Source organism: Acromyrmex echinatior, chromosome 9 (genome assembly GCF_024713525.1).
Source record: "Acromyrmex echinatior isolate Ae372 chromosome 9, ASM2471352v2, whole genome shotgun sequence".
Taxonomy (NCBI): Eukaryota; Metazoa; Arthropoda; class Insecta; order Hymenoptera; family Formicidae; genus Acromyrmex; species Acromyrmex echinatior.
The window spans coordinates 12,631,664-12,658,199 of record NC_141860.1 but is presented as its reverse complement, the minus strand read 5'-3'; the positions used below and the strand labels follow the sequence as shown (position 1 = coordinate 12,658,199).

Below are 26,536 nucleotides of genomic sequence, written 5' to 3'. Positions count from 1 at the left end.
GCTACAATTAAGCCAAGCGTCACTTCGTCGTGGATTTTTAGGATATCGATCGACATAAATCCGGCATGTCAATCGTGCGTTTCTTCTGCGCACATCTAATGCGATTCCGTCGATGATACATGTTTGGATCTTTCAAATAAGCAAATGCACCTTTCGTGTAAAAATGCTTTTTTACGTTAACACTCAACATTCATTTTTAGCATAAAAATTAACGAACATCAATTTTGGTCATGCCTGTTTTGACACTAAAGATGAACATCGAGCGTTAGTATGAAAGGAAACCTTTATACATCATTCAGGTTCATTTAACGCGCGAAATGAACCGTAGAACTAGAAAGTAAGCTAGTTTTGATACTCTAACAATAAGTATCCTTACATAACGAGCATATGATTAAATCAGCAAGTCCCACACTGCAAAATAGTGCATAACAAAACTATCTATTAGCTTAATCGCTGTATTTCCGAAGCGAAACAAAGATATAATTTAGCGCCCATTTTAAGAATGTCGCAGTGCGATACGTACGTCGCGTCGCCTTGGGCATGATTCCTTTTCCTCGGTTGACATTTTAATTAACGCAGATCAACCACCCGTGTCGTCAAAAAGACGTTAACGAAGAAAGAAATGGTGATTGGTCGCAGTCAGTCTCTCTCTCTCTCTCTTTCTTTCGCCCTCAATGTTTTCTTGTAAGATTGTCTACATATTTTTGCAGTATAATTCGTTGTTTCGCGAAATAATAAGCGACAACTGATGTAGATATTTTGTTAATTGTTCATTGCAACTCGATTGGGACAGACGAAAGTGGACAGAACATTGAATTACAGATGTATGTCTGAAAATTAAATTGCAAATGCCACCGTCAACGAAAAATTATACATGACTGACAGAGAATCACAATTGAATCTGCAATGTGACACCCTGTTATTATAACCGAAAGAATAACTATGACTCTTATTATATCGATTACTTTTAGGAATTTCCCTTCTTGTTGCGAGACAGAAATTGTTAAAACGACTACAACAACATTGATTAAAATCTCAAATTTGTAATTAATTTCTCATACAAATTGTCTTATTAACAACCTCGTTATTAATAATTCCTCGTACCAACATTTTAATTAAATTAATAAACTTCATTTTTTCCAATACTACAATGCCTTGAAATGTACACAGCATATTACTGAACAGATTTATGTACGTGCGACAGGTGAGTAAAATAAATGTGTGCTTATCTAAAAAATAAAAGCATACAAAGTATCGAGATTGAAGTATCAAATGAGATTTAATTAAAGATACTTTGTACATGAATTTTTCAGAAAATTTTATTTAACTTTTTAAATTCTTTTTTAACTCCAGAAGATAATAATAATAATTTTAAAAAGGGAAATATTTCTCCATTCTATAGTTCATAATCAATCAGCCAATCCTGAAGAGAATGTTTATTTTCACATCATCCAGTCTCGCTCGTTGCCGGCGAGTATCAGACAGTTGTAACGATTACAGGTAGGTTACAATGTTAAGTGGGCTAGAGGAGAAGTAGGTACCTGTACGGTGATTCAATACACGAGGTTGCAGCGGGTCGCGGACCTTATCGGTATACTCGAGTAAGTGCGATTTCCATTCCCTCGAGCAAAGATGCGAAACCCGAAGACGCCTCACTTCGCGGAATTTTGTCCTCATGCATGGAAACCGGCATTGAGTGCGTTTCATAAAAATATCAATTGAAGAATATGACAAAAATAAGAATTGGCACTTAGTAAAGATCCTTAAGAAACTATAAAATATTTACATAATTAGTGCATTACATCTTTTACAAGATTAATAAAATTAAAGCGAATCAAATTATAAATAACTGGAACTAATTATTCTTTGCAATGATATTTTATATTAATTAATTACACAGAAAGCATGGTTTTACTAAAGTATTAAAAAATTTAGCTAGATATTTATAGATTCGAAAATAATTTTGGTGAGCCACAAAAATAATTATGTAGAAATACTCAAGCTGATTACTTGAATGTCAAAACTTCTTGCAGCATTATTTTTCATACTTGAATTTTCTACATAATTATTTAGTGTAACAAAATTATTTTCAAATCTGTAAATATTTAGCAAAATTTTTAAATACATTAACAAAATTGTTCTTTCCATGTACTTTTAACTAAAGGGTGTTTTTTTAAGCCCGATAGAACTTGAAATTGTAAAAAATAAAACAAAAAATTAAATTAAACAGCCGCGGTGGCCATATGCCCGAAATCATTTTCAAATGTTAATGCCATGCATTGATCTTTCGACTAAAAAAAATTTGTTGATTATAATTTAATTTTTGTGTTAGTTTTTACAATTTTAAGTTTTATCGGGCTTAAAAAAACACCCTTTATATGCATTATACATGTATCATTGTGCCTCTTCATTGTAAATTTATTCCGAATTTAATTAATGAGATACAATCACCATAAAGTTTCTTATCGCGTCATTGACAATCATTATGTCACTTATGCGTAACAGGTTATCGATATCTTTTTTTTCTTTTTTCATAACAAATTGTGTGGAATATAAATTTATTAATACGATCTAAGGTATACAATTTAAATACATTCGGATGAAGCAGAGATCGCCGCTCGATAAGAGACTCTTTCGTCGTGCTGAAAATTTTTTTGATTACCAGGTCTAGATTTCGATGTGACTGATGAACAACATTCCGTTATCTGGCGCATAATATATGTTGTTGCTTTCCGCCTTTGCACGGCCGTGACACAGAGCGCGTGCATGAATAAAGATCAGCTTCGTACCATATCGTACCATATTCGCGCGGGACCCAATTTTCGGTATTTGAGAAAAATCTCCGAAGAATTACGAGAAATTAAAACGCGCAAGGGTCATCGTGTACATTTTTTATTAATCTGTTCAATAATAACCGGCCAGGAAATCTCGAAAGACAAAGATAATGGCTGTTCCCTTTGTGTTCTAAATTACGTATTTTTACATGCGCAAAAAATTTGTAGCTTTCGTTTAAAATGTAATCTCGCTTACGTTATAGTACGTGAGTTATTTTCAAAGCCAAATATATACATTGGTGCGGGCGTACCGAGAATCGACGGACATTCGATTGCATTGGAAAGAAACGGCGCGGGAATACATGTACATACGTATGTATATATAACGGCATCCGTGCTCCAAGCATTGTATGCGATCGTAAATCACGAGGTGACTTTAATGGCGACTGTGATTTTTATCCTCTGTCAATGCGCGCTACGTATTTACGCGTAGAGGCAAACACGAAAGAAGTAATTCGCCGCACTCAAAGTGTTGAAAATATACCGATGAACACGCGGTTCTCTGTCCGGAGCACGCGAGAAACAATGAGCAAATGTGTGCTGCTCATTTCAAAATCCAAACAAGTAAATTAAAACCACTGGTATGTTAGTGTTCGAATATACAATACGTAATTATATATCAGGTCTGTCCAATTTGAACTCCGGATTTAAAACGCAAAGTTATCGATGCAAAAAATTCAATGTGAGAGATTTCAGGGATTGCAAAGTATTGATAAGCGTCATTCAGATGCGTATCAATATTACAGTTCAATTTAAAATCTTTCTTATTGAATTTTTTACGTCGATGGCTTTGTGTTTTGGCTGCGAAGCTAAAATTGGATAGGCCTGTTATGTGCAAATGCTAATTTGTTGAATATCTTGTTTAATTTTTGCTTACTGCTGTTTAAATTAAAATGCTGTAGTATTTTTAATTCTTGAGATTTCGCGAGGTCTTAGGAAAATTATACAAATTTATGTAATGGAGTTGTTGAATATTTGTTGCTGAATATATTGATGTTTTTAATACGTTTTTTCCAAATATGTTATTATAATAGCAGCTAGGTTTTTTTATTGAACAAACCGGCACACTCGCAGTCTCTGGTAACTTACTTATTTTCTCATTATGTAAGAGATTAAGTCATATATTTTGATGATATGTCACCGAGTGCACAACACCATCGTAGGATGCAAAAAGCAGCAATTGTCGGAAGGTTAATGCAACTTTACTGCAACTGGCCCTTCGTGTTGCAATTTCAATAACACATTACACAACGTACATTCTATATTTACCAACCGCGTGAAGAATAATTTTATTTTACGACAAATTTTTTAATTATATTGCTTTATACATTCGAGAATAATGTACGATACATACACCTAAATGTCCTCTTTTATATGAATTCGTTATATCCATATTACTCTGAACAAATTCGCGGGCGATTTATGAACAATTAAACCATTTACCGAGGGTATTAAAATTTATTAAGGAAGCGAAAGATATTTATATTGGCTGGTTATAGCCTGCTTCGTGAAAAGTAAAAGTTAAATTTTACATGAAAGCGCGGATCGCCCATCGGAATTTTCGTTCTAACGGCGCTTTTTCAACGATTCAAAGTGTTCAAGGTACGTCGTAAAATCAAGAGAAATACTGTTAAATATGGACCATGGATGTTGTGAATTAATTTAATGGCGTAAATGACACCTTACGACACCTTAAATCATTTTTTTATCTCATAAACGCACATAGAATCCAAGGAATGAACATACGTATTAAAATGTATTTTGTACAAGTATTCGGTTTCGAAACTCGTATAACTAATATATTAGTTCAATTATCAGCGCTATACATGGAAAAGTGTTCCAGTTCTTTCGCACAGATAACATGTGTCCAGAAATTTTTAGTGGACAATATACATAAGAATTTCGTATCTGATTCTCGAATAAATCATTACATAGTTGCAAAATTTATAGTAATGTGCCCGTCCCAAACCGTTCATTCAAATTTCGAATTTTTGTGTGTAATTTAATATAAGATGAATATATTAGAAAATAACAAATATATTATGTGAAAAAATTAACACAAAAAACACTAATAATATTTATAAACTGTGGGGAAACATGTTTTTTTTTTAGTAAAATTAACATTTATATGTTAGATTAACATACTTTATTCATTTATCTTAGAATTTATGTTTAAAAAATATTTTTTTAATATTATTCATTCACTTTCTCATAAATTGTGTTATTTTGACACTAGAAAAAAATATGGAATACAATTTAACACAAAATATTTAAATAATACAATATAATTTAAAAAAAGATACAACACATAAATAACTTTATAAGACAGATTTAGCCTTGTTTTAAATTGCTATAGAATAGATATTATATAATGTATTTTGTTTTTGTCTAATAATTATTTTTTTAAAAATTTTTAAAATATACAATCCCATCAAAATATGCAATATAAAAGCGTTTTATTAACTTTACTACAACAACTGAACCCTTCGTGTCATAATTTGTGTAATAACACATTACTCAACGTATATTCTGAATTTATCAACCGTACGGAGGATAATTCCCTTTTACGACCAATTTTTCAATTATATTGCTGCTTATATACTCGAAAATGCCGTATGAACGCCTAAACATCCTCCTTTGTACAGTTCCGCTCATATGTTCTTTTTTTAGAAATTAAGTAGAAATACTGTCATAAATGTCATAATACGCTGCTTAATATGCTTCTTCCATTTATTTAATATTTTCTTCTCAAATATCTTCTTTCGAAAAATATTGAATAAATCTGCAATATAATATCCTTAGGGATTAGAAATAAATTATACAATCTATAAAATACAATATATTGTTAACAACAATAATTTTTAATTAGAGTATAAAAACATCTTACATAATCGTTTACGCAAAAAAATGTAACTATTCCCGGATTAAATTAACACTCGGATATGTTAAAAATTTAACACAAAATTTTAACAAGGATTTTAATGAATCGATTTTAATACAAGTACAAAGTATTTTTTACTGTGCAAGTTTTTTTCGTGAAGAGAAAAATTATTTAATAATTTCAGATTTAAACATGAATATCTTATTCACTTTCTCACATATTATCAAAATGAGATAATTAGAAAAAATAAAATAAAATTGTTATCATTATTATTTATTACCATTTGAGATAATTTGAAAAGATTAAATAAAATAATAATACAAAATTATGAAAAAACGGCACAACAATATATTGACATGGTAAATCTTCTATGTTTCTGAGTTCGTAAGATTTTAACAAAAATTTTGTTGTAGTCTCATGAACGCATTACTATAAATTATAGGTACGTATAACATATATCAGCTGACGAGTACAAATGCACTTCGACGAGATATCGAACGGTAGTCATGTAATTTATTCGCGCTCTGTCCAAGGTCATCTAGGAGCTTTTAAAATATGATCATTCATCCAATTAGGGAGCAAACAACAAAGCACACTCTTCTTCGTATTGTTCGCGTTCGCGTGCTCTCATTGAAAAGTGCTCGCGTCGCGCTCTCGTCTCGCCGGAAGAGTTAGGTCCATAAATCGCGTCGCTCATTGTTACTCTGCCCCGGATGCGCCTATATGGTAATAATATATCTCGTGGGGAACATCACGTGTCCGAACGCGACGACATCCGGATCAAGGGTCACCGGCGTGTTTAACCGAACGAATGGAGAACCTAATCATTCGATGACGCGACGTCTCGACGACTTGTTTCGCGACGAATTGAACTGAATAACAGAATTGGATTGTTGAAACCTTCTGATAGCTCTCGTGCAGCTGCACGAACGAATCTCCCCTGTTTTTAATAACTTTATGCGCCAATCATGTGTTAAGTAAGTATTTTCTTACGACATATCTAATTTTATTAATTTAAACTACAATAGAATCTATTCAAGCTGAATAAGCATCGTAATAAAGTTCATGTTTAATAAAAAGATTTTTATTTCTTATATAAAAACCGTAACAATGTTTAAAGATAGATTCCAAAAACTATCGAGGCTATTATATTTTTTTAATTATAAGTATTTAAAGTTAGCAAATCATACCGCCGATAGTTCGTGCTTTCAGATATGATATTGTACAACGAAAAATCTAATCGCATCTAAACACGCAAACTTTAGGCGATATGATTCGTTAACTTTAAATGCTTATAATTCAAAAACTACTTGCAGCATCGACATTTTGGTATTAGAATTTTCGTCTCAAAATAATCTCAGGTGTCTATCCTTAAACGTTTTTGCGGTCTTCACCTGACACCTTGTATATTGATTCTTTCTATAGATACTGAATATAGAAAAAAGTAATAGATACACGGATTAATTTCGAACCTGTAACAGTACATTAGTATCTCCAATGTCATCTTCTTATCGAATGGGATTAAATAGAAAAAAGAAGAAAGATATATGATACACAAAATCCGGGTCTAAACGTCATATTATAAATCTACTTGGCACGTGTTCCCTGCCGATCCTTATTTACAGTTATAAGTTGAAAATAAAAACGAGTAGTATTGGCCTTCGCTGTTATTCCGAGACACGATGAACAACATTAACTAGATACTCACGAGTTCTTTGAGTCCGCCGCGATCAATGCCACATTGTCGTCGCCGATGAAGATATTCATGACCGTGATCGCAGGCTTTGCAACATTATAGGTACTCTGATCATCAATGTAGTCAGAATAACACATAATTCGAAGTGGCGCGAGCGTTCAGTTATGATGTTGTATTTGTGTGTCCCATTTTATTGATGTTGCCGAACGTAAAAATCCTCTTCCTGCGTGAGGTCATTTACGGGACAGAGACCCCGATTTGTGAAGGTCGTTCAATGCCGTCCGTACCAAGTGGTCCTATATAATTCCTTTCGGATTCTTGCATTTTCCTAAAGTACTCTAAATGATACATCAGACACATTCTTATCTCCATCCGTTATAAAATTATAGTAATTTCTACTTTTAACTGTCATTTCTACTTACAAGTCATTTTTCAACAATAATCTATATAAATCCAGCTTCATCCTTTCGATAATTTTGTCGCTCGTATAAACGTACGTCCAATTCGTTTGATATTTCAGCGATTTAGCAAGCAATAAAGAACATAAGCTTAAAAGCGAAGCTATTCCGCCGAAAGCAAGAGGGTGTAGATAGGTAAGTATTTACGAGTGTACTTTATCGAAGAAGCCTCTCGGTTATTATTGTCGCGTTACGATAGCGAGCAATTGAAAGTGCTCGCACAGTGCTCTTCGGATTAAATTAATACGGAATTATGTCGCGTATCGCTATACTATTTCAAAGTGGATTAACATCGTCGCGCACTTACGCGAGAATTTCGAGGCGCGAAGCGCGAGTCAACCGGAGATCCGGCATCGTAATCTTTCGGTCCAAGAGAGGTTACACCGCGGAATTCCTTGGAAACGGATTTGAGCACGAAGAGATGCTAAAAACGAAGAAAATACGACGTGACGCATGTACGCGCTCTATCCGGCGCGGTCATTGCTGCCATTCGCCCGACGAAATTACACGGGAAATATGTCACATTGCATGCTCATAAAGACCGCTTAATTGCCCGTAAGATCCCTACACGCGCGCTCAGCCAAAGGTTATCCATCCGGTTTAAGTGAAGCTCCGCCAGGTTCACCTTGAGGATGAAGTCAATTTTTTTATTCCACTCCCTTCGGAAAAAAAGGAACAAAAATCATTTCGAAAAAAGACATTTCGTTATTACGCATCTCTCATCATTGTTTGATAGGTTTCATGAATAACAGTTCCGTAAACGTTATAAGGAACGTAAGAAACATGGAGACATAGAGGACTGTCGAAATTTTCATTATATTCGAAAATGTTAGTGTTATCAAGAAAAATGAAGGAATAAAAAAGAAATAATATCGTTCTCTTCTCAAAAGTGACAATTAAAAACGTAATTTTAAAGTTAATAAATAAGTTAAAGCAAAGATTATCCTATCAATTATCAAAAATGAAAAACTTTAAAAATCGTCATAACTCAAAAAGGAGTTGTTTAAACATTGTAAAACTAAAATAATTTAAAAATAATTAAAAAATAAAAACTTTGGTAAATGTGTTAAGTTTAGCCCTTCGCAATCATTGACACAACAAGCGTCTCGAGTTTGACGAGTTAGCGCAAATCGTATAGTTTTCACGAGAAATACTGTCAACGACCGATCAGAATCGTGAAAGGGAAAGTCTTGTATGTTAAAGGAAAAAAAATGCACGAAAAGAAGATGACCACGGGGCATACATGTGGTTGTTTGCCAAATCTACCTTCGCTTGTATCGTCTTTGCCGAGGTCTTCCAACCCATCACGACGAGCGGCGTCAACAGCCCAAATATATGACGCAAGGAATAACAGCGGCGAGATAAAGGTACTATAAAGCTCCTCTTGAAAATTTCCATTAGATCAGCCCAGTGCGCGACTCGATTCCCGCGGAAGGATCGGGAAAAAAAGAGAGAAATCGGGATGGAATTTAACACGACGTATTCTGAAGGACCGTCATTAGCAATCCTTAAGTTGACGTTGTTGTCGACTGGAGAGATTCACGCATGTATCAATATCACATCATCATTTAAATTTAAGTGCTAATAATGATATAAATTTTGATAATGATGTAGACCAGAATTTTTCAACTGATGTGCCATAAAGATCTTCTTCAAGTGTGCCACAAAAATTTTAGCAGGTAAAAAGAAGCAAAAAATTAAAAAGTAAGTAAAAGAGCGAGTAATGCACGAAGTAAAAACAAAACGATTAAGATTTCTGCCGCCCCTATTCAACTCTCAAATTGGGATGCCTGTATTCGCGACGAGCAACAAAAAAAAAAAAGATTTTCTGCAGTAAACTTTGCCGCAAATCTACTTATTCATTTCATTCTATGTATATATCGATGATTGATGCCGGCATGATCCCTCTCTCAGATTTCTCTTTGGTAGAACGAAATTAAGAATGAAATCAACACAAAAATCGCAAAACCTCGATACGAATTAAGTAATCATCGATCGACGGATAATTTTCTTAATCATTCATATCTGGCAAAAAAATGACTATATTTTTAGAATGGTTTTTTTTTTTTCAAAAAAACTTGCTACCCCTAAACATAACCTAGGGGTTGATCTCTAATATTAATCAGTATCTGAGTAAAAAATATTATTTTAAATAGTGAAAATTACCTAAATTGTATTGTGTTTATTTTTATTTTAACCAAAGCAGTATCGTCAATAAAATCACTTTTAAAGCATTTAAAAAGGCAAATAAAAAAATTGAAACTTCAAAACTATTTATTTTTGAATATAATGTTGATAGCATCTGATAAAACATTGATTGTGAGTGCTGAAGTATGTGTATACCTAATAATATATCTTAACAAAAGCGTTTTATATATTTACGAATTGAAAAACGCAGGCTCAAAAAGCATACTTTCCAAATATAAATATATTCACTAATTTGGGTCAATAATGTATTTGATATCATATCGTAATTATTGTACTACTTAATCGGACTTTTTCTTTATAAAAACTCATATCTAACTAGTTCAACAAAACTAGTTCATAGATCGAAGTAGACTAGAACCGATAATTGAAGAGAGAGAGCGGAATTCGCTTTTTGCGCGCAGAAATAATTGAACCCGTCGATTCGCAGGCGCAATTGGAATTGGAAATTCGGTGGCAAGTAAAACGAATAATGTTCGGCGCCGGATCTTTCGGTCCTGAAAAGATTCGATCAAGGAACATCGAACCTGTTCACCGGGATTCAACGGAGAATACGGCCGACGCAATCTTCGATCTGCTTCCCAGCGAACGCGAGGATTTACGAGCTAAGGTCGTACACGAGAGCACGAGATGTGGGTGCGCGGCACCATTTTTCTCGACCTTGCCTCGAGGGGTATAAATAACGCGGCGACTGCCAATGAGTTCGCGACGCTACCATTACATGCAATCTCGACCAATGAGGAATGTATACGAATAAACGCCGATGTTCTAGTCCGCCAATGTTAAAAATGATCGAATTAATCACCAAGTTTCTCTCGATTGTTCCGTGTGACTGTTCTCCAAGTTTACCTCAATTGAACTTCTAAGCTTAGAAATGTACTATAAGTATTATTCTATATACGTATGTTTAAACGTCCGCAAGTTTGTCGAAGCACATACCAGAAAACCGGTACAGATAATCTGTTCGTCGACACACACCCCCTCATGAAATTGCACCCTGCAGCTATATATAGAATACGACGAGATAAGCACAATTCTATTAATAGCGCCAGTCCTCGCCCTTCCTACCTGATTTCTTTGCCGACAAATGTTTTACAGCTTTGGGGAGAAGGGATGGAGGGAGCAAATTTGTGCCGGGCCCTTTACCTGTTTCGCAGGGAGATGAGAATTTTTACGCGCTGTCGTATTTTCTGCAGAATGTTATCCCGGAAAAATTTATGATCGACGATCTGCCTGTGAAACGTTGCATGCAAATGACGTTGGCGATAAGCGCTCCGCGATTAAAGCCTCTTAATGTGAGATTCTTAGTACGTAAGGTAAGTTAAATTGTTAGACCAGAGCTATACGTTAGAATCATCCAGAATTAATGATGCTCTTCCAGTAAGGAAATGTCGTTTAGGTTAATGCAATCCCTTGTGAATTACATTACCGATGGAGCACTTAGCAATGAGCTATGAAGCTAGTCCGGGAATAATTCGGTATCTTCATGAAAGGGACTATGTATTATCAGATTCAACTACTCATATTTATAAACAGAATTGAAAATAAATTACGCTTTCGTGTTTGAAATAATCTTATTATGAAAAAAAAAACGCGTGCGAAGGAGCATTTAACTTCATAAACTGTAATTTTAATAATCGAATATTAATTGATCATAATATAACGGGGGGCTCGATCGAATCGCACAACACTGACTATCCATTTCAACATTTCGCAACAATTAATAGATCGCTAGATGTCACGCAGATGTTAGTCAAACGTTGATACATGCATTCGCACAAACAATGCCTCGCAATTGATATAAAATCATTGTATAGGTGAGACGCTGATCATTTTTTTCTAATAATTAAGTACTAATACAAAAGATTTATTTTATCTAAATTGTTAAACCTTTCCTCATCACAAAATCAATGTGTTTTGAAATTATTTACGATTTACGTAAATTGCATTTATTAAAATCTTTATCAATAAATTCTTTATAGTGATTTAAAGATGCTCATTAACATTAATAATATTAAATTGCTTATCAATTAAATTTGTAGTGTTATACATAGTACATACGTACTCCATAGTTTAGGATTGTATTTCTATACCGATAAATAATTAATGCAATTTAATCGACGTGCAATTTATTTAAATTGGAAATTATGAAAATTACAACAAAAATATTATTAGGCATCAAGACCCGCTTTGGCACCCGAATATGACTTTCTTCGTTTATTTGAGTCAAATTGTATTCGTTGCAATTTTTATTTTCTGTTTTGTACGGCGTATATAAAAAAGTATCACGTAAACATGTGTTTTTCTTAGATTCCTAAATCTCTTTTTAATCTTGCAAAGTTTAGGGCTAATTCGAAAACTACCGATGTGATTCATCTGTAGTAGACAAATCGTCCGTCAGTATAACGCGGATGTTTCCCTTTTGGCGATTTTGATTTCGCAAGTTCTTCCTGATTGAGATAGTGGTTCAGTCGAAATCCGGTTGGTCGGAACCCGCTGTTATCGAACTGGTTTAAAAATATCTGGTATCACTCGAATCAGCTCGAAACGAGCATATTGTCTTTTGAATTATCTTAACAATAAAAGTTTCGCACATGCAGGACGGACTTCTTTGAGTGATGACATTAACGGAATACGAGATCGTGTTTCGGATTTCGTCCGGAGTATTAAAAGTAATTGTCTCTTATGGCTTCTTGAAAAATTTCAGATAAATTCTTTATTTTTAATGCTAAACGATAAGCAAATATTAATTTAAGTATTGTCCTCAAGGCTTTTAAAATAATATAATATAAAAAAAAGGAATTAAATTGGCGAAAAAAGAGAAAGAGAATTTGTGTTACTTAATATTATATTATTGTGAAATAATCTACAGTATTACAGTTATATTTACAGTTATTGAAACGAACATACAATCTTGTGAGTGAGAAGGAGAAATTGAGGAAACGTGAAGGGGAGATTATAACGACGTTGATATTGCGTTGTTGTTTGAATTAATCGTGATGACGAGTTAATTGTGTGACAGGAACTACGTGATGCATCAAGCCGGATTGCCTACAGGGAGAAGCATTCCCTTTGCTTCATAAAAAAAAGTTAACGGAAATTTTCTATTAACTGCGCAGGAAATTGGATAAGAGCGCGTAGAATGTGATTCGTTCTCTACGAGCTAGTCCCTACAGACTAGCGATACGGTTAAACGTTCGACATTTGTATACAAGAATTGTATTCCTGAACTGTAAAATTAAGAATGTTACAGTTAAGGGATAGTATCGCAAGAGATTGTTCATTGCAACAATGAATTAGATATGGAAAAAGTAATAATTAATATTAATATGAATATTAATAAAATATGATTAAAAAGCAAGAAAAAAAATTGTTTAGCATTCTGCGTCTTGATCGAAGACTCAAGAATGTAAAAAGACTCGTTAAAGGTACATTAACGATGCATTTCGATGAATGACTATCACAGAGCGACGGGATAATATATCATGAGGTCCTTGAGAATCTGACATGTCATTCGTTATTATTGTCCTGTCGGCCAATGATAATTCACACCCGGCTGATGTACTTACGTTACTTACTGTCCACGATATCAAAATCACTGTCCATGATATCATAAACCCGATTCTTATCTCCGACTCTGAAACGCGTATATAATAATACTCATTAATAAAAATTATTATATTAATAATTTTGTAGCTACTGGCTTTTAAGACGAAAAAAAAGGAAAAAAAAATAATAAACAGATCGGACAATCCGTTTCTGATTACCAATCTCGATTTTCGTAACGTCATCGAACGATAGGAAAGATATATATTACTGTAATTGGTACAGAGGAATGTTGCTGAATGCATATTAATCGCCTAAATCATATCTCATTAATATTTTATATTTTTATTTAATATAAGCAACATTTAGTAATAAAAATATAAAATAAATAAAAAATACAGATAAAAATTTAACAGGTTATTAAATCTCGTTTTGTGCGCACTAACAATTTAAAAATCACGTTAACAACTAATATTGATTTTTGACCAATTAATGTAATCAACTGATAATGTAATCATACAATTTTATCCTGAATTTGTAAGTTTTCATAAAAGAAGCAAAATATATTTATTGCAAAATATATTTCACATTTATTGTACATACATATTTGCAATTGTTATACAGATTAAATATTAAATCAATATTTTTATGAAATCTAAATTGCCAGAAAAGAAAGGACTCGAGTCAATACTAGATGTTAAGTGCTAATAATTATTTTTTTATTATTATACTATTATGTATTAATTATTAAATATTTGGTCCTTTTTTTCGATAAATTATTAATAAAATATAAGTAATAATAATTTATAATCTTATTTATAATCTTTTATCAATCTTATATTTTTAATTATTTTAACTCATAAATTTAATACTTTCAAAAACAATGAAATTTAAGAGACTCACAGATACGATATAGATGATTGATTGAATAAGTAATACTTTTTATAGCATATTACAAAAAAAGCTTATAATAATAAATTAATTTGTTATTGAAAAATTAAACATATAATAACAGATATCTGAACATCAAGCTACAATTTCCATCTATTTTTTTTGCGTATATTATATATCACCATAAATGAGAAATATAATAAAAAATAATTTAAAGCTTATTCTATAATGTGCCTCTTTCTTGTATCTTATTTTTTGCCTCTTGTTTCTTTCCTCTTTATAACCATTTTATCGACAATTGTATTTTTTGCTATATGTTTCCTGTTTCTTCTGAAATTCGTTAACTTTTATCTCGGACAACATAAAACAAAAAACCGGATAAGAAGCAAAAAAAAACAAGATGTAAAACATAGCAAAAAGCAAGAAACAGGAAACAAAAAGCACATTGTAGAATAGCCATAAGTGTTATGCATTTGGCAAGTTTCTCCTATTAAACATTTTTTATAGTCTCACATTTTTGTCTCATTAATTGAATATTCTTCCCCGTTCTAATAAAGTGACCATTTTTTTGTTTTCTTTGTGTCAATGGAATTTACGATTTGGCAAGGAAGATTCACCTTTAATTCAATGTGCCATCGAAGAGTTTTATAAAACTGCTACAGTTTTTTCTACTTTTTTTTTGTCAAGCTGGGACAATAACATCAAACAGTTCCAAACCAACGCTCTCTATCTGTTACAGTATACCGTTATCGAAGCACCATCGTAGTTTAAACGCGCCTCTTCGTCACAATGCAATGTGAATTCCGCGCTTTATATCCGTTAACGGTATTTCGAGACGCAGAGCTATCTTTCGGTTTCATTCGTGTATTTTCCTCTACTCGTACGGTACCGCGCGATTAGTCGAATCGTTCCCGCGAAACGGGTTCCGTAAGCATTTCTTCGCGAATGCACCTTCTCTGTTAATCGTGATTTAGTTTCATCAGCGAAGCGTGTATCACAGCCTCGCAGTCACCTATGACATTATCATTGTGACTGCAATAATCACATTCTAAGGTGATATTGTCATGTATGAATGGAGGGTGGAATACTCACAACATATCATTTATGTAATTTTGGATAGTTTAGTAATTTTTACATTAATAAACCTTTCACGAGATAATTATTTGCCAATATTTATGAAAGAGTCAACATTTTTGTAAAAAAATCTCTTGCGTAAATGTAAAACAAAATAAATTTTTTTAAGCGGAATAAAATAATATTTTAAAAGACGTTTAGCCGTTCAATACACTTATATGTATTATTTCAGAATTATTATATATTATATGTCAAATTATGTTACAATACATATGAGACAAAATGTTATTATTATTATTAATTTATTATTATTAATTAAAGATTAAAATAAATATTTCTATATATGTAATTCTGAATATGTAAGTATGTGTGTGTGTGTGTGTGTGTGTGTGTGTGTGTGTGTATGTGTGTGCGTGTGTGTGCGTGTGTGTGTGTGTGTATATTATATTTAGAATTATATACATAGTAATGTTTATTTTAATATTATATATATATATATATATTCTGTTAAATATAAATATCAAACATAAATTTTTAAACGATCCAATAATATGAATATACATTTATTAATTACTTAAATGATTTGAAAATAATTTTATTTAAACACACACATTCAAGCTATCTTCTTCATGCTTCAATAACCAAGACCGAGGCTGCATTCCGACTCGCGACAATCTTGGCATAAAAGGATTTCATTTTTGCATGCCGAGAGATTTACAGACCGATCGTCCTGAGATTACTGACTTACTGAAGCTGAACGTTTCAAATTGATCAGAATTTACGTACATTGAGTGAATCATTCGTCTTTATCTCTGGACACTAATTCATTGACGATCGACTCAATTGCACAATGCAAAATAAAGTGATACAAGTATGAAAGAAAGGAGATGTTAAAGCCACTCGATGCTTGAAGAGTATTCAGAATAAACGTTGTTGCATCTCAAATTATTTTTTCGTAAACGGCTGCAAAAATCCTTTTTCGTATTAAGAATATTGACTCAGCTCAATATAAAAAAGTTTGATTTACTAAAATATTTTTGTTTATCAGTGACATGTGGCAAATGATGATGCGGTTTAACGTGTCGTTCGCCGCTTCTGACTAACATTCAATCGACACAACGGCGCCGCGATATCTCAAGAATGGTGATTTCAATGCATGGATGGTAGTGCAGTCTGCGACGAGGTACGGGAGACTCTGAGACTCTGAGATTCTTGAGACACGATTTAGATTTAATCCACATTATTTGTGCTTAATTCAAGAAATGATCGTAGATAGAAAAATCATGCCTTTTATTTTTTTGAATAATCTGCTTTTTTCATTATGAAAATATTGGATGGACTGGTACAACTTCTCGCTAAGAAAACAGATTTTGTGTTAAACTATTTAAATTATGTTAACTTTTTTAATTTTTTTTTATCCCCCGCTTCACTTTGATAAGCCACAATGCTTTAGTTACTTTTTTATATCACGGTGAAAAAGAGATAATACATTTGATTTTGAAATACATCTCGCTACAAAATGAATTTTTCATGAACTCTGTTTCTTGCGCAAGTTTTAACATTCTACACGCTTCGCCGTGTGTACACTTTTAAATGCTATGCAAGGCGTGAAAACGCTGCGCAATATAGCGGAAATGCTCAGGTCGTTTTACCAAGAATAGAATTTTTACCGCGATATCTCATTATCCTAGATTCCACGATGAACCGTTCAGTGGCTGACGCGCAGATTTTACATCGATTTTTCTCTTGATCGTTAGCGATTGCGAGCTGTAAAACGGTGGCGCGCGTTTTCTGTAAACTTTCAGAAATCCTGACAGAATCTCCCACGATATGCCCGGTTGTGGGTATCGTTGCAGTACTTCCAGTCTCAGGCGGCGCCCGAGAGAGAGGCGAGAGCGATAAATTTTCTGTAATATCATTGGACCGGTTTTGTGGATAGCTCCTCGTAACAATGAGCACGCGTCTCGACTTGAAACTTGGTTGTGTTCATGCAAAAAGCCTCTTTCTCTTTCGAGTCCTGGATAACATCTTTTATGGAGCGCAGATCATCTTGCGATCATAATTGCCTCGTATCTTCAATCGAAGCATTTTCCACCCAAAACTGTTACATTCACATATAATTATATTTCACATATATGTGAGCATAATATAATAAAATTTTTATATACGAATCTAAATACGTAAAAAAACGTCTATTATAAATATTATCTATCACATAAAATTAAGAGATATTTAATTCAAACTTGGAACATTCTAAATAAAAACCAAAATATTTTAAATACATTTGATAGGTGGCTTGACTGTAGATCAGGTCTTATTTTTTACATCCTGATGAAAATAGGCCACTTATAACTCTGAGTAACTTATGCGTTACCTATTTTATTTTATACTACAACAATGGAAATTTGAAATTTAATAGTGTCAAATTTCCATTGTTTTAATATAAAATAACGATATATTGAGTAAGAGCAGTGGCGACTTAATTAGATTAAATTTGACACTATAGATTTAATATTGCAGTGTACTTTGGGATATAATATATTAGATCAGGTCGCATAAAGGTCTTTTGATGTAAACGTGATGTAGTCAATCTTACAAACTTTAGCGTCAGCTCCGGGAAGTTGAGAAAAATGTTAATTTTTTTTAACAAATATAAAAAGTAGTGTTTAAAAGCTTCCAAAAGCTATTCATATCTTAAGCATTGAAATTCAATCAGTTCATAAAAGGAATTATTTACAAAAAGGAAAATATATATAAGAAATATAACGAGCGAGTATATAATTATAGAGAATGAAATCCTCTTGCGATTCATACCTTTTGAGTACAATTATAATAGAAAAGTTTTAAATATCCTAAGAATCTGAACAAAATCAGTAATCAATATTTTCTAAATCTGAATCAGTGGATAATCATTAATTAACCAGTGGCATACTTAGCATTGATAATCAGTGAAGTTCAACTACAAAAAGAAAGAAGCTGTTTGAGCATAATACAATTAAAATACTGACATTTGCACGTTAATTTCAATCTTCCAATATTCATTGAATGAGCACTAAAACAAGGCTAGATCACATAATAAAGATTAGCTAAATTAGGGATTTCATATTTAATTCACTGAAATTCACTACCAGTGGCATATGGCACTGATATCAGTGATTATTCACTGATTCAGATTTAGAGAGTAAAGAAATCATCGATTGAGCAGCAAAGCACAATGGATTCGTAAAAAAAATTGTCAATCGGGTGAATCGGGATTGATGATTTATAATAACCTACCACGTAAACAAGACAAGCGTTGAACATAAATTCTGCAAACAGTACGCCGATCGTTTGAAAGCCTAGCGTTATCCCGCCTGACCGTGATCTTGGGTCGCAATAACCGCGAACGAGTATCGCGCACGTGGAAAACGGTCTTTCGTCCGTTATGCGAAATCGTAAATTTCTCTGCGTTCTCTGTTGGAGAGGTATGTTTATGTGCCTACCCCCCGCCGGAAAGCTACTTGTATGGTACGCGGGCGTCTCTCGTATTGGAAACAATTTTTCAAGCGACACTGGGTTCAGATGGCGTAAATCGGTATTTAAACATCGAGTTTTCACATCCCCGTCTCTTTTCGTGACTCGATGTAAACGTAGGACACACGATGAATTTATCATGTAACGGCGATTTCGTAACTTAATTATTATATATGCGAATAAATATCGCGCTGTGTAGGTATTAAGAGCGAATCGATCGAGTAATTATATATCACTTCCTTCAAAATTGACATATTTAAAAAATCGTGACATTTTAGTGAATAAATTTTAATGAATAAAGATTAGATGAATATTACCACATCAGTCGTTAAAAATAAACTAACATATGTAACTTCATAAAAAAAGTTATCAAATCGTCATAACTCAAAAAGAGTAATCTTTACACAAAAAAATCGTTACACAGTTCAAACAGCCTTTGTCATTCGTTTCAATTTTTAAACTTTTTCCTTTTTTTTTGGGTTTGTTGTTGATTTTTGCTGACCGGTGTACGTATATTAAATTAAACGAAAGACGCTACTGCATTGATTTTCGTCACTTCCGATGCTGGTTAAATCCGCGTGTCTTACAAGGCTTAATTCTTAAACTCTCATTATCCAATTACTTTGGGCCTTTCTAACAAATCGCGGGTGTGTTAATTAAAAGAGACTACATGTGAGACTACGTTACGAATTAAAGAAATGGACTCGGACATCCCGTGGTGTCGTCAGTACAGTTTCATTCGTATTGTTAGTGTTTCTATGGGGCATCTTAATTAGTGGAATGCGTGGAAGATAAGATTCAAAATTGTTTCAACATTGTTAATCCATATATCCGCTGTAATATCAGCAATTACTGAAGGAGTTTGCGGAAAAAAATGCTGAATTACGGAATCCATCAGCGGGAGAATGTCGGATTTAATGTAATCGCTTGTTTAGGACACCAAGTAATTTTTGCAAATGTTACAAGGTATTTTTCTTATTAACTATCATAAAGATTCCGGACTAATGATCATTACGCAAATCGGCTTCGAAAAATGTATTTATGTTGAAACGAGATCCAAGCTAAAGGATTTTGTACGCCGAGGATCGCACTGTGTGTTTCTTACACAATGTTGTACCATCGCATCGTGGCGTATATTTGTGCACTTTATACTAGGATTTATGTATATAATCGTGTATATAATCGTGACAGACGAGACAACTGACTGTTCATAAGAACTTTTTTTTAATTGAATGCTATTTGCTTTGACCGAATAATTCTCTTACAAGTTTCTCCTACAACGTGGTTTTCATATATTTACAGATAAATTACTGCACCTTGAATTTTTAATTTTAATACATTCACCTACATAACACATCATGCCTGGAATGAAAGTCGGATGTGAAAAATATGTAGAGAATCAAAATATTCGTCACAAATGAAAGCTATATATATAAAGCCAGCTTCTAGATTTTATATTAAAATTATATTTTATATAAAAAAATTTATCCTGATTCTAAAACAATTTTTATTTTTTCGAATATAGTTTTATAATCTTTTTTTAACCGTTACAAATTAATTTTAAACTCCGCTTCAAAGTATTTTAAAAGTATACCTTAATTGTCTATACATTCTTGAAACTAACCATTAAATTCTCCGTTCATAAATAAATTTCTTAACCCGTAACACATATTTTTGTTAAAAAAACAATGGTTTCTTGAAATTCACGAAAGTTTTTGTGTTATTATTTTCACTCAAAGGGTAAATCACTGAGGACACTACGATGTACAAATTTGGAGCATTAATTAGTAGGTTTTATTAGGCTATTAGCGTATAAAATTTGGGCATTACTTGGGCAGACAATAGTAGGCATTGATGTACACAATTTTGATTTACTTCATTTTTTAAGGAAACTTTTTATATTCAAAACTGTGAAAAGTAAGATTGTGAAACATAAAATTATTCCAAATTCTTTCTATTTAAAAATTAGAAAAATCTTCGGGTTATCGAAATCCAAATATTTCAATTACAGGTTAATTAAATCGATTTTCTAACAATTTCTACATATTATATTATGACATATTTTCAATTTCAAACATGATGTATGTCACGTCCGTCTTCAAATCACGATACAAATTTAGTCAATTATTTATTTTATGTTTAAATGTTACGAGCACACACACACATCTGAATTGTACTTTAGGCATTTATAAATTCCATTTTATCGTACAGGATTTTTCAACGACAGGCAGTTACTGAGAAAAATGACAGTTACACACGGCGTGCGTTCCAGGTACATCGTGAAGTTGTGCGTTCAAATGCTTCCATACCTCGTAAAAAATATTGGCGCGAACGAACCAGTTGCCAAGAACCGGATCACTTTGCAATCGGCGCGGTGCGGCGGTCCGTAAGTAAAGGTCCGTAATTGTCATACGTGAATTTTAATTAATTGAATCGTTGAGTGTTGCCTCGAAGTATACCTACTGGTTGATAATTAACACTTATGCGAAATATTTCTCGCTTTAGTTCAACCGTGCGCAAACACGTAATTTGTGATAGGACCTTTAACTTTCCAAGCAAATTTTCAATCTTAATTAAATATGCAAAGAAGCTAAATTTTGCATATTATTGCAAAATTCATCCGTCTAAAAATTTGATATTGATTTAAAAAATATATTTTAATTTATTTCAAAGAAAATCTATATGAACATGTTAATTTAATGTTCGCGCTTAGGAGCAATCGATTTCGTAAACAGAAAATTTCATTTAAGTTATATCACTTTGATGCAGCTTAATATATTATTAATGCCAGTGGGAGGCTTTACTAATGCAACTACCTCTTTGAAATTAATTTCAAGAGACATCGGTAGTATCGCTAATTATTTACGAGCTGCTAATGATTATGTGTATGGCGCACAGAAAATTAACATGGTACTTGCATGAATCATGACATGTGTACATATTTGTTCTACAGACGATCTTCATTTTATGAATTCTTTCAATGTCAGTGAAGAAACATGGTCTTTCTTGACCAATTCAATCTATGTCTATTTTATTAATATGCCTTGAATCTCGAAAACTGTAAAATAGCTGGAGATTTATATAAATCTAATACGTATAAAAAATATGTATATATGCGTTTGTATAAATAATTATTTGTAATATCAATTTCCGATATCTCTTTTCTTATTCATAAATTATCTAATATGACTTACAAATTAGTTAATTATAAGCGACAACCAATTTATTCATTCGTGAGATTTATTTATTTATACAATTTAATTCAAATTTGGCACATTCCGATTGCTTATGTAAATTCTCTCTCTATCTCTCTCTTTCTCTTTTTCTCTTTCTTGCCTAAAATGTACAACTCACGAAATTTTTGCGTTGGTCTCATCTTACATCGCATTACGTAAGAAAAAGTGCATGAACCGCTCGCAGGAACCGCGATAAGTTAACATTCCGCGCTTGCATAACGAAAGTAGCATTCGCCCGCGACGCCGACGTTTATTGTGTATCTACACATATCCTCGATGTAAGTATAGCGGGCACGGGCTAGATAACGACGTTATCCTTGACTCCAGCCACGTACACAAGTCGACATGTTGCACGCGCCGTCTGTGAATGCCACTCTGCATACGAAGGTACACGCGTTGAGTTTTTCGCGAAAGCCGGGTTTGCCAATCGATATTACCGATCTTATTGCTTGCCATAAAATAACAGGCGTGTAATTATTTCATTATGTACCGTGTGCATTATGTTTATCATTATAAATCTCGGTATTTTTTTTACAGGGGCTCGATGAGATCACGCTAGAACATTTCGTATCCATTAATTTCCACGAAACGTTTTCGTGTCCGACCGCAGAGCCTCGTAAAATCGAGATACTTTAAATAGCAATAGACGTTCATACAACAGACGATGGCAAGAAATTCTCATCTACCACCGGATCCATCGACTACGCCCTCGTAGTCGCGCGTTATCGACCTCTCGGGGTCCGATCGCTCGTAAAATAGCAATACGCGGAGGCTTACCAGCAGGAGAAGCACCGTGCTCGTGGCGGCCGCGTCGACCGATATGCCGCACGCCATTTCTCGCGCTCTCGAACGAGGGGGTTGCCCGTTCTCCTCTACCAGACCATCCTGGACGCGTCGTCAGCTCACAGCTTCTCAGGTTCGCGCCACCCGCGGAGGGACGACTCTTCGGAAATCGAAGCCCGATGATCACTTCTCCACGTCATACAAAAGAGGAAGGGAGAGAAAAAAAAAAGGAAAAGAGAATTACCAATCACGCCCGCCCTTAGATCGATCGAGCTGCCCTTCTCCGCGACTCGCGACTCCCAACGAGAGGTACACGCTCGTTCGGAAATTTGCCGATAGCCCGTGATAATCGACGATTTAATGACAAAAGCCAAAGCTATTTCTCTCGGAGGTCGGATTACGGTTGGTCACATTCGCTCTTAATCGCTGCTCCCCGCACGCAGCTGGCCTTTCGCCGCTCTCGGATGCCGATTACCGTCGATCGCTCACCCGATCGCCGATCTCGTAACGAGGACGCGAAGGACGCTTTCCGTCGAGGATCAACGCGAATCGGTTCGCGATGGCCCGTGGCTAGTTCGACGCGTCGTCGTGTAAAAGGTGACGATTATACGCGGTCCTAACCGTAGCACAGGGCTCGGGCAACTGACAGCGGGTCAGAGCCGCGGCACACGGCGCCACGCCGCTCTCACAGCTGATCTGAGAGAGCCGATCGCCTCTATCAGCGTCCCCCTCTTCCTTCCTTCGCGAGGGGGCATGCTCTACCCTCTCTCTAACGTGCAATTCTCAATCTCTACGCTACGCCGCGTCGTGCTGTGCCGTCAGACCCGTCGCTCCCTCCTAGACCCGGTTCCATTAATGTAAGATTAACTTTAATCTCGGTTTAATTTACTCTTTAGTCTAAGAATTAGAAAAAGATAATTAGTAAAGTTAACCGAGAGAGATTAAATTAAGTTGGTCTTACATCGGTAGAATCGGACCCTAGAGATTCTCACAATCAGAATCTGGCTACGAGATCTGGCTACGAACTTAATCCGTCAGGTTGTTTTTGTTAACTTTGGTATTTGAGTTAAAATAAGCGAGATAACGTAAGTTATATACTTGTTTCTTAATCTTGTTTGGATAAAATTGTTCGTGATCAAACACTGTTATAGAGTCTTTACTCTTTTCGATTTCATCTCGATTTCATCCTGATTGACTCTGATCTCGGATTATGTTAATATTTCGAATACCTGGAAACAACGAATTGAGCAGGAGAATGTACATATATTATTGAGAGATTCGAGGGGTTTCCAACAATATATCTTAATAGGATATATATATCTTTATTAGAGATTAAGAATGAGTTTTTCCTAGAGGAATTTTTTGAGTCGCTTCTTTGGCGGGATTCTTAAATCTGCTATTTTTTTAAAATACAAAATAACAGTGACAAGACTGCGGACCACATTAAAAAATATCTTTCTGGGACGTTGAATTCAATCGCTTAATAAGACAAATATCTCAATGACTAAATTAATAAGAAGATATGAGTTCTATATTATTATTGATTGCACTGTTCGGCGCGCGATAAAAAGTGATCTTTTTCAAGAAATATCCTTTTCTAACTTAATAGTTTTTTAAGCCGCTGAACGATTTCGTTAAATTTAAATAAATAAAATAAAACTATATTTGATAAACTGTCAATGACCTAATTCATAGCTTTTCGGTAACAGATATTAAATTTAATCATGAATATCTTATTAACCATAGCCAATATAAAAAAATCTTTTTGAGAACTAAAAGTTCTACTATTATCTCTTTTTTTAAATATGCGATTTTCTTTTAATGTTATTGACAAATATCTTAATAATTATACATATATTGTTGATTATTCAATGACTAAGGTACACTGAATTATTGAGATAATTACTTATGCAAACTTTTTTTAGCAGAATTAATTGCCATCATGCATATTTCCATCATTTTATAATCATCCTTTCTATACTAACGCTAATAATTAATTTTTTTCTATACGACACAAAACTTCAAAATTGTCGCTGTCATTACAGAATTATAAAAAAGTATGATTATTGGTCGAAAAGACATTTATACTCTTTCACAATTGAACGTCTGTCTGTCGTCAGCTCAGTTGGAGAAAACGTGATGATAATTAATGGTCACGGAACAATTCATAAATATTAATGCAAGCCTTCGTACGTTACGCTTACGTCCCGGATTTGCGGATATTCGCTGTTGGTTTTACGAGCTTGCAAAAAGAATGGCGTATTAAAGCACGTTAATTAGTCGTATAGTACATGCTCATTACCGTAAACTGAAGGTCACGAGTAAACTGTCGGTCACAGACAGGCGACGTTCTCGCTATAAAACCTCTACATTCTGGAAGTTCACGTGCCCTTAACGACCATTTCAGCTTTTTATCATTCATACATGATTCTTTAAATCCTAATTGAATTGTATCTTAAAACCTCAATTAACAAGAATATTTTAATATCGAAATTAATAATTTTTGGAAAAAGATGATACAAAATCTCAAAATTACATCAATAAAGAAATATGGAAGGTCATTTTGCAACATATGATAAATTTTATAAATATCTCGAAATATCTCGGAAGAAATGTAATGAATAAGCGAGTGAGTGAATCAAACGTTCTGTGTTGCTCACAGGATGGAATAACCAATAATTTAATGACAAATTGTAAGAACAATTTTACACGGTCATTTTTGGCACTATAACTTTATTAACTGTAATTTTTTGTTTTTTATGTATTTTAAATATATAACGACAGATTATTTGTTAAAATTGATTCGAGGAAACCGTGGGAGGCAGGAAAGGAGAGGGGGGGAGGAGGAAGAAAGAGAGAAATTCTGGAAACAGTCGACAGTCATCGAAAGATATAGATGGCTCTCTCTTGCGAAATTATCCTACGAGATAATAATCTTATGATTATCAGCTATACCCTTTCAAGAGTACATGTATTTTTTTTTTGACGTCGTAAAACTTTTGATCATTAATTAAAATTTCATATTTATAAAACTATATTAAAAAGAATTGTCAATAAAAATTATTTGTTCTAGAAATTTTATTTTATTAAATATCTACATTTAAAAATAAAAGAAATATATCCCTTTTTCTCCTCTCATCCTTTTTTAAAAAATGTACACTCTTTTCTTATAAATCAGATATGATGACCCTGTACGAGATGGAAAATCAAAAGGTCGAGGATGAGGAACTGGTAGCGGGTTTAACGTAGTAAAATTCCCGAAACAGTCATCCATTCCGGTATTTCTCCGAGCATTACGATAGAGGATGATGACGACGATGACTGGCGGGGAATATAAAGCGCATTTAACGAAATCCTTGTGCAACGGGCGCGGATGAATAACCGACCTTGCGAACGAGCGGGACGACCTTCGTGATGGC

At 33.8% G+C, this 26,536-nt stretch overlaps 1 protein-coding gene across 2 annotated transcripts in view; it reads right to left on the bottom strand.

The window, feature by feature from the left end:
* The window catches only part of LOC105149843 (uncharacterized), a 45,545-nt gene extending 21,644 nt beyond the window's left edge, over positions 1-23,901 (bottom strand). Inside the window, exons 1-2 of one of the 2 annotated variants that reach the window (XM_087409346.1) lie at positions 7,834-8,810; positions 7,424-7,749 (exon numbers count right to left, since the gene is read on the bottom strand). Coding sequence is in view for 1 of the 2 variants with exons in the window: in XM_011062542.2 (XP_011060844.1) it covers positions 23,112-23,168 (57 nt within the window). In the remaining variant the exon portion in view is untranslated. Of the gene's footprint in view, positions 1-7,423; positions 7,750-7,833; positions 8,811-23,111 lie in introns of those variants that run through there. The other variant, XM_011062542.2, reaches the window with a different exon arrangement.
* Positions 23,902-26,536: the final 2,635 nt, after the last annotated feature.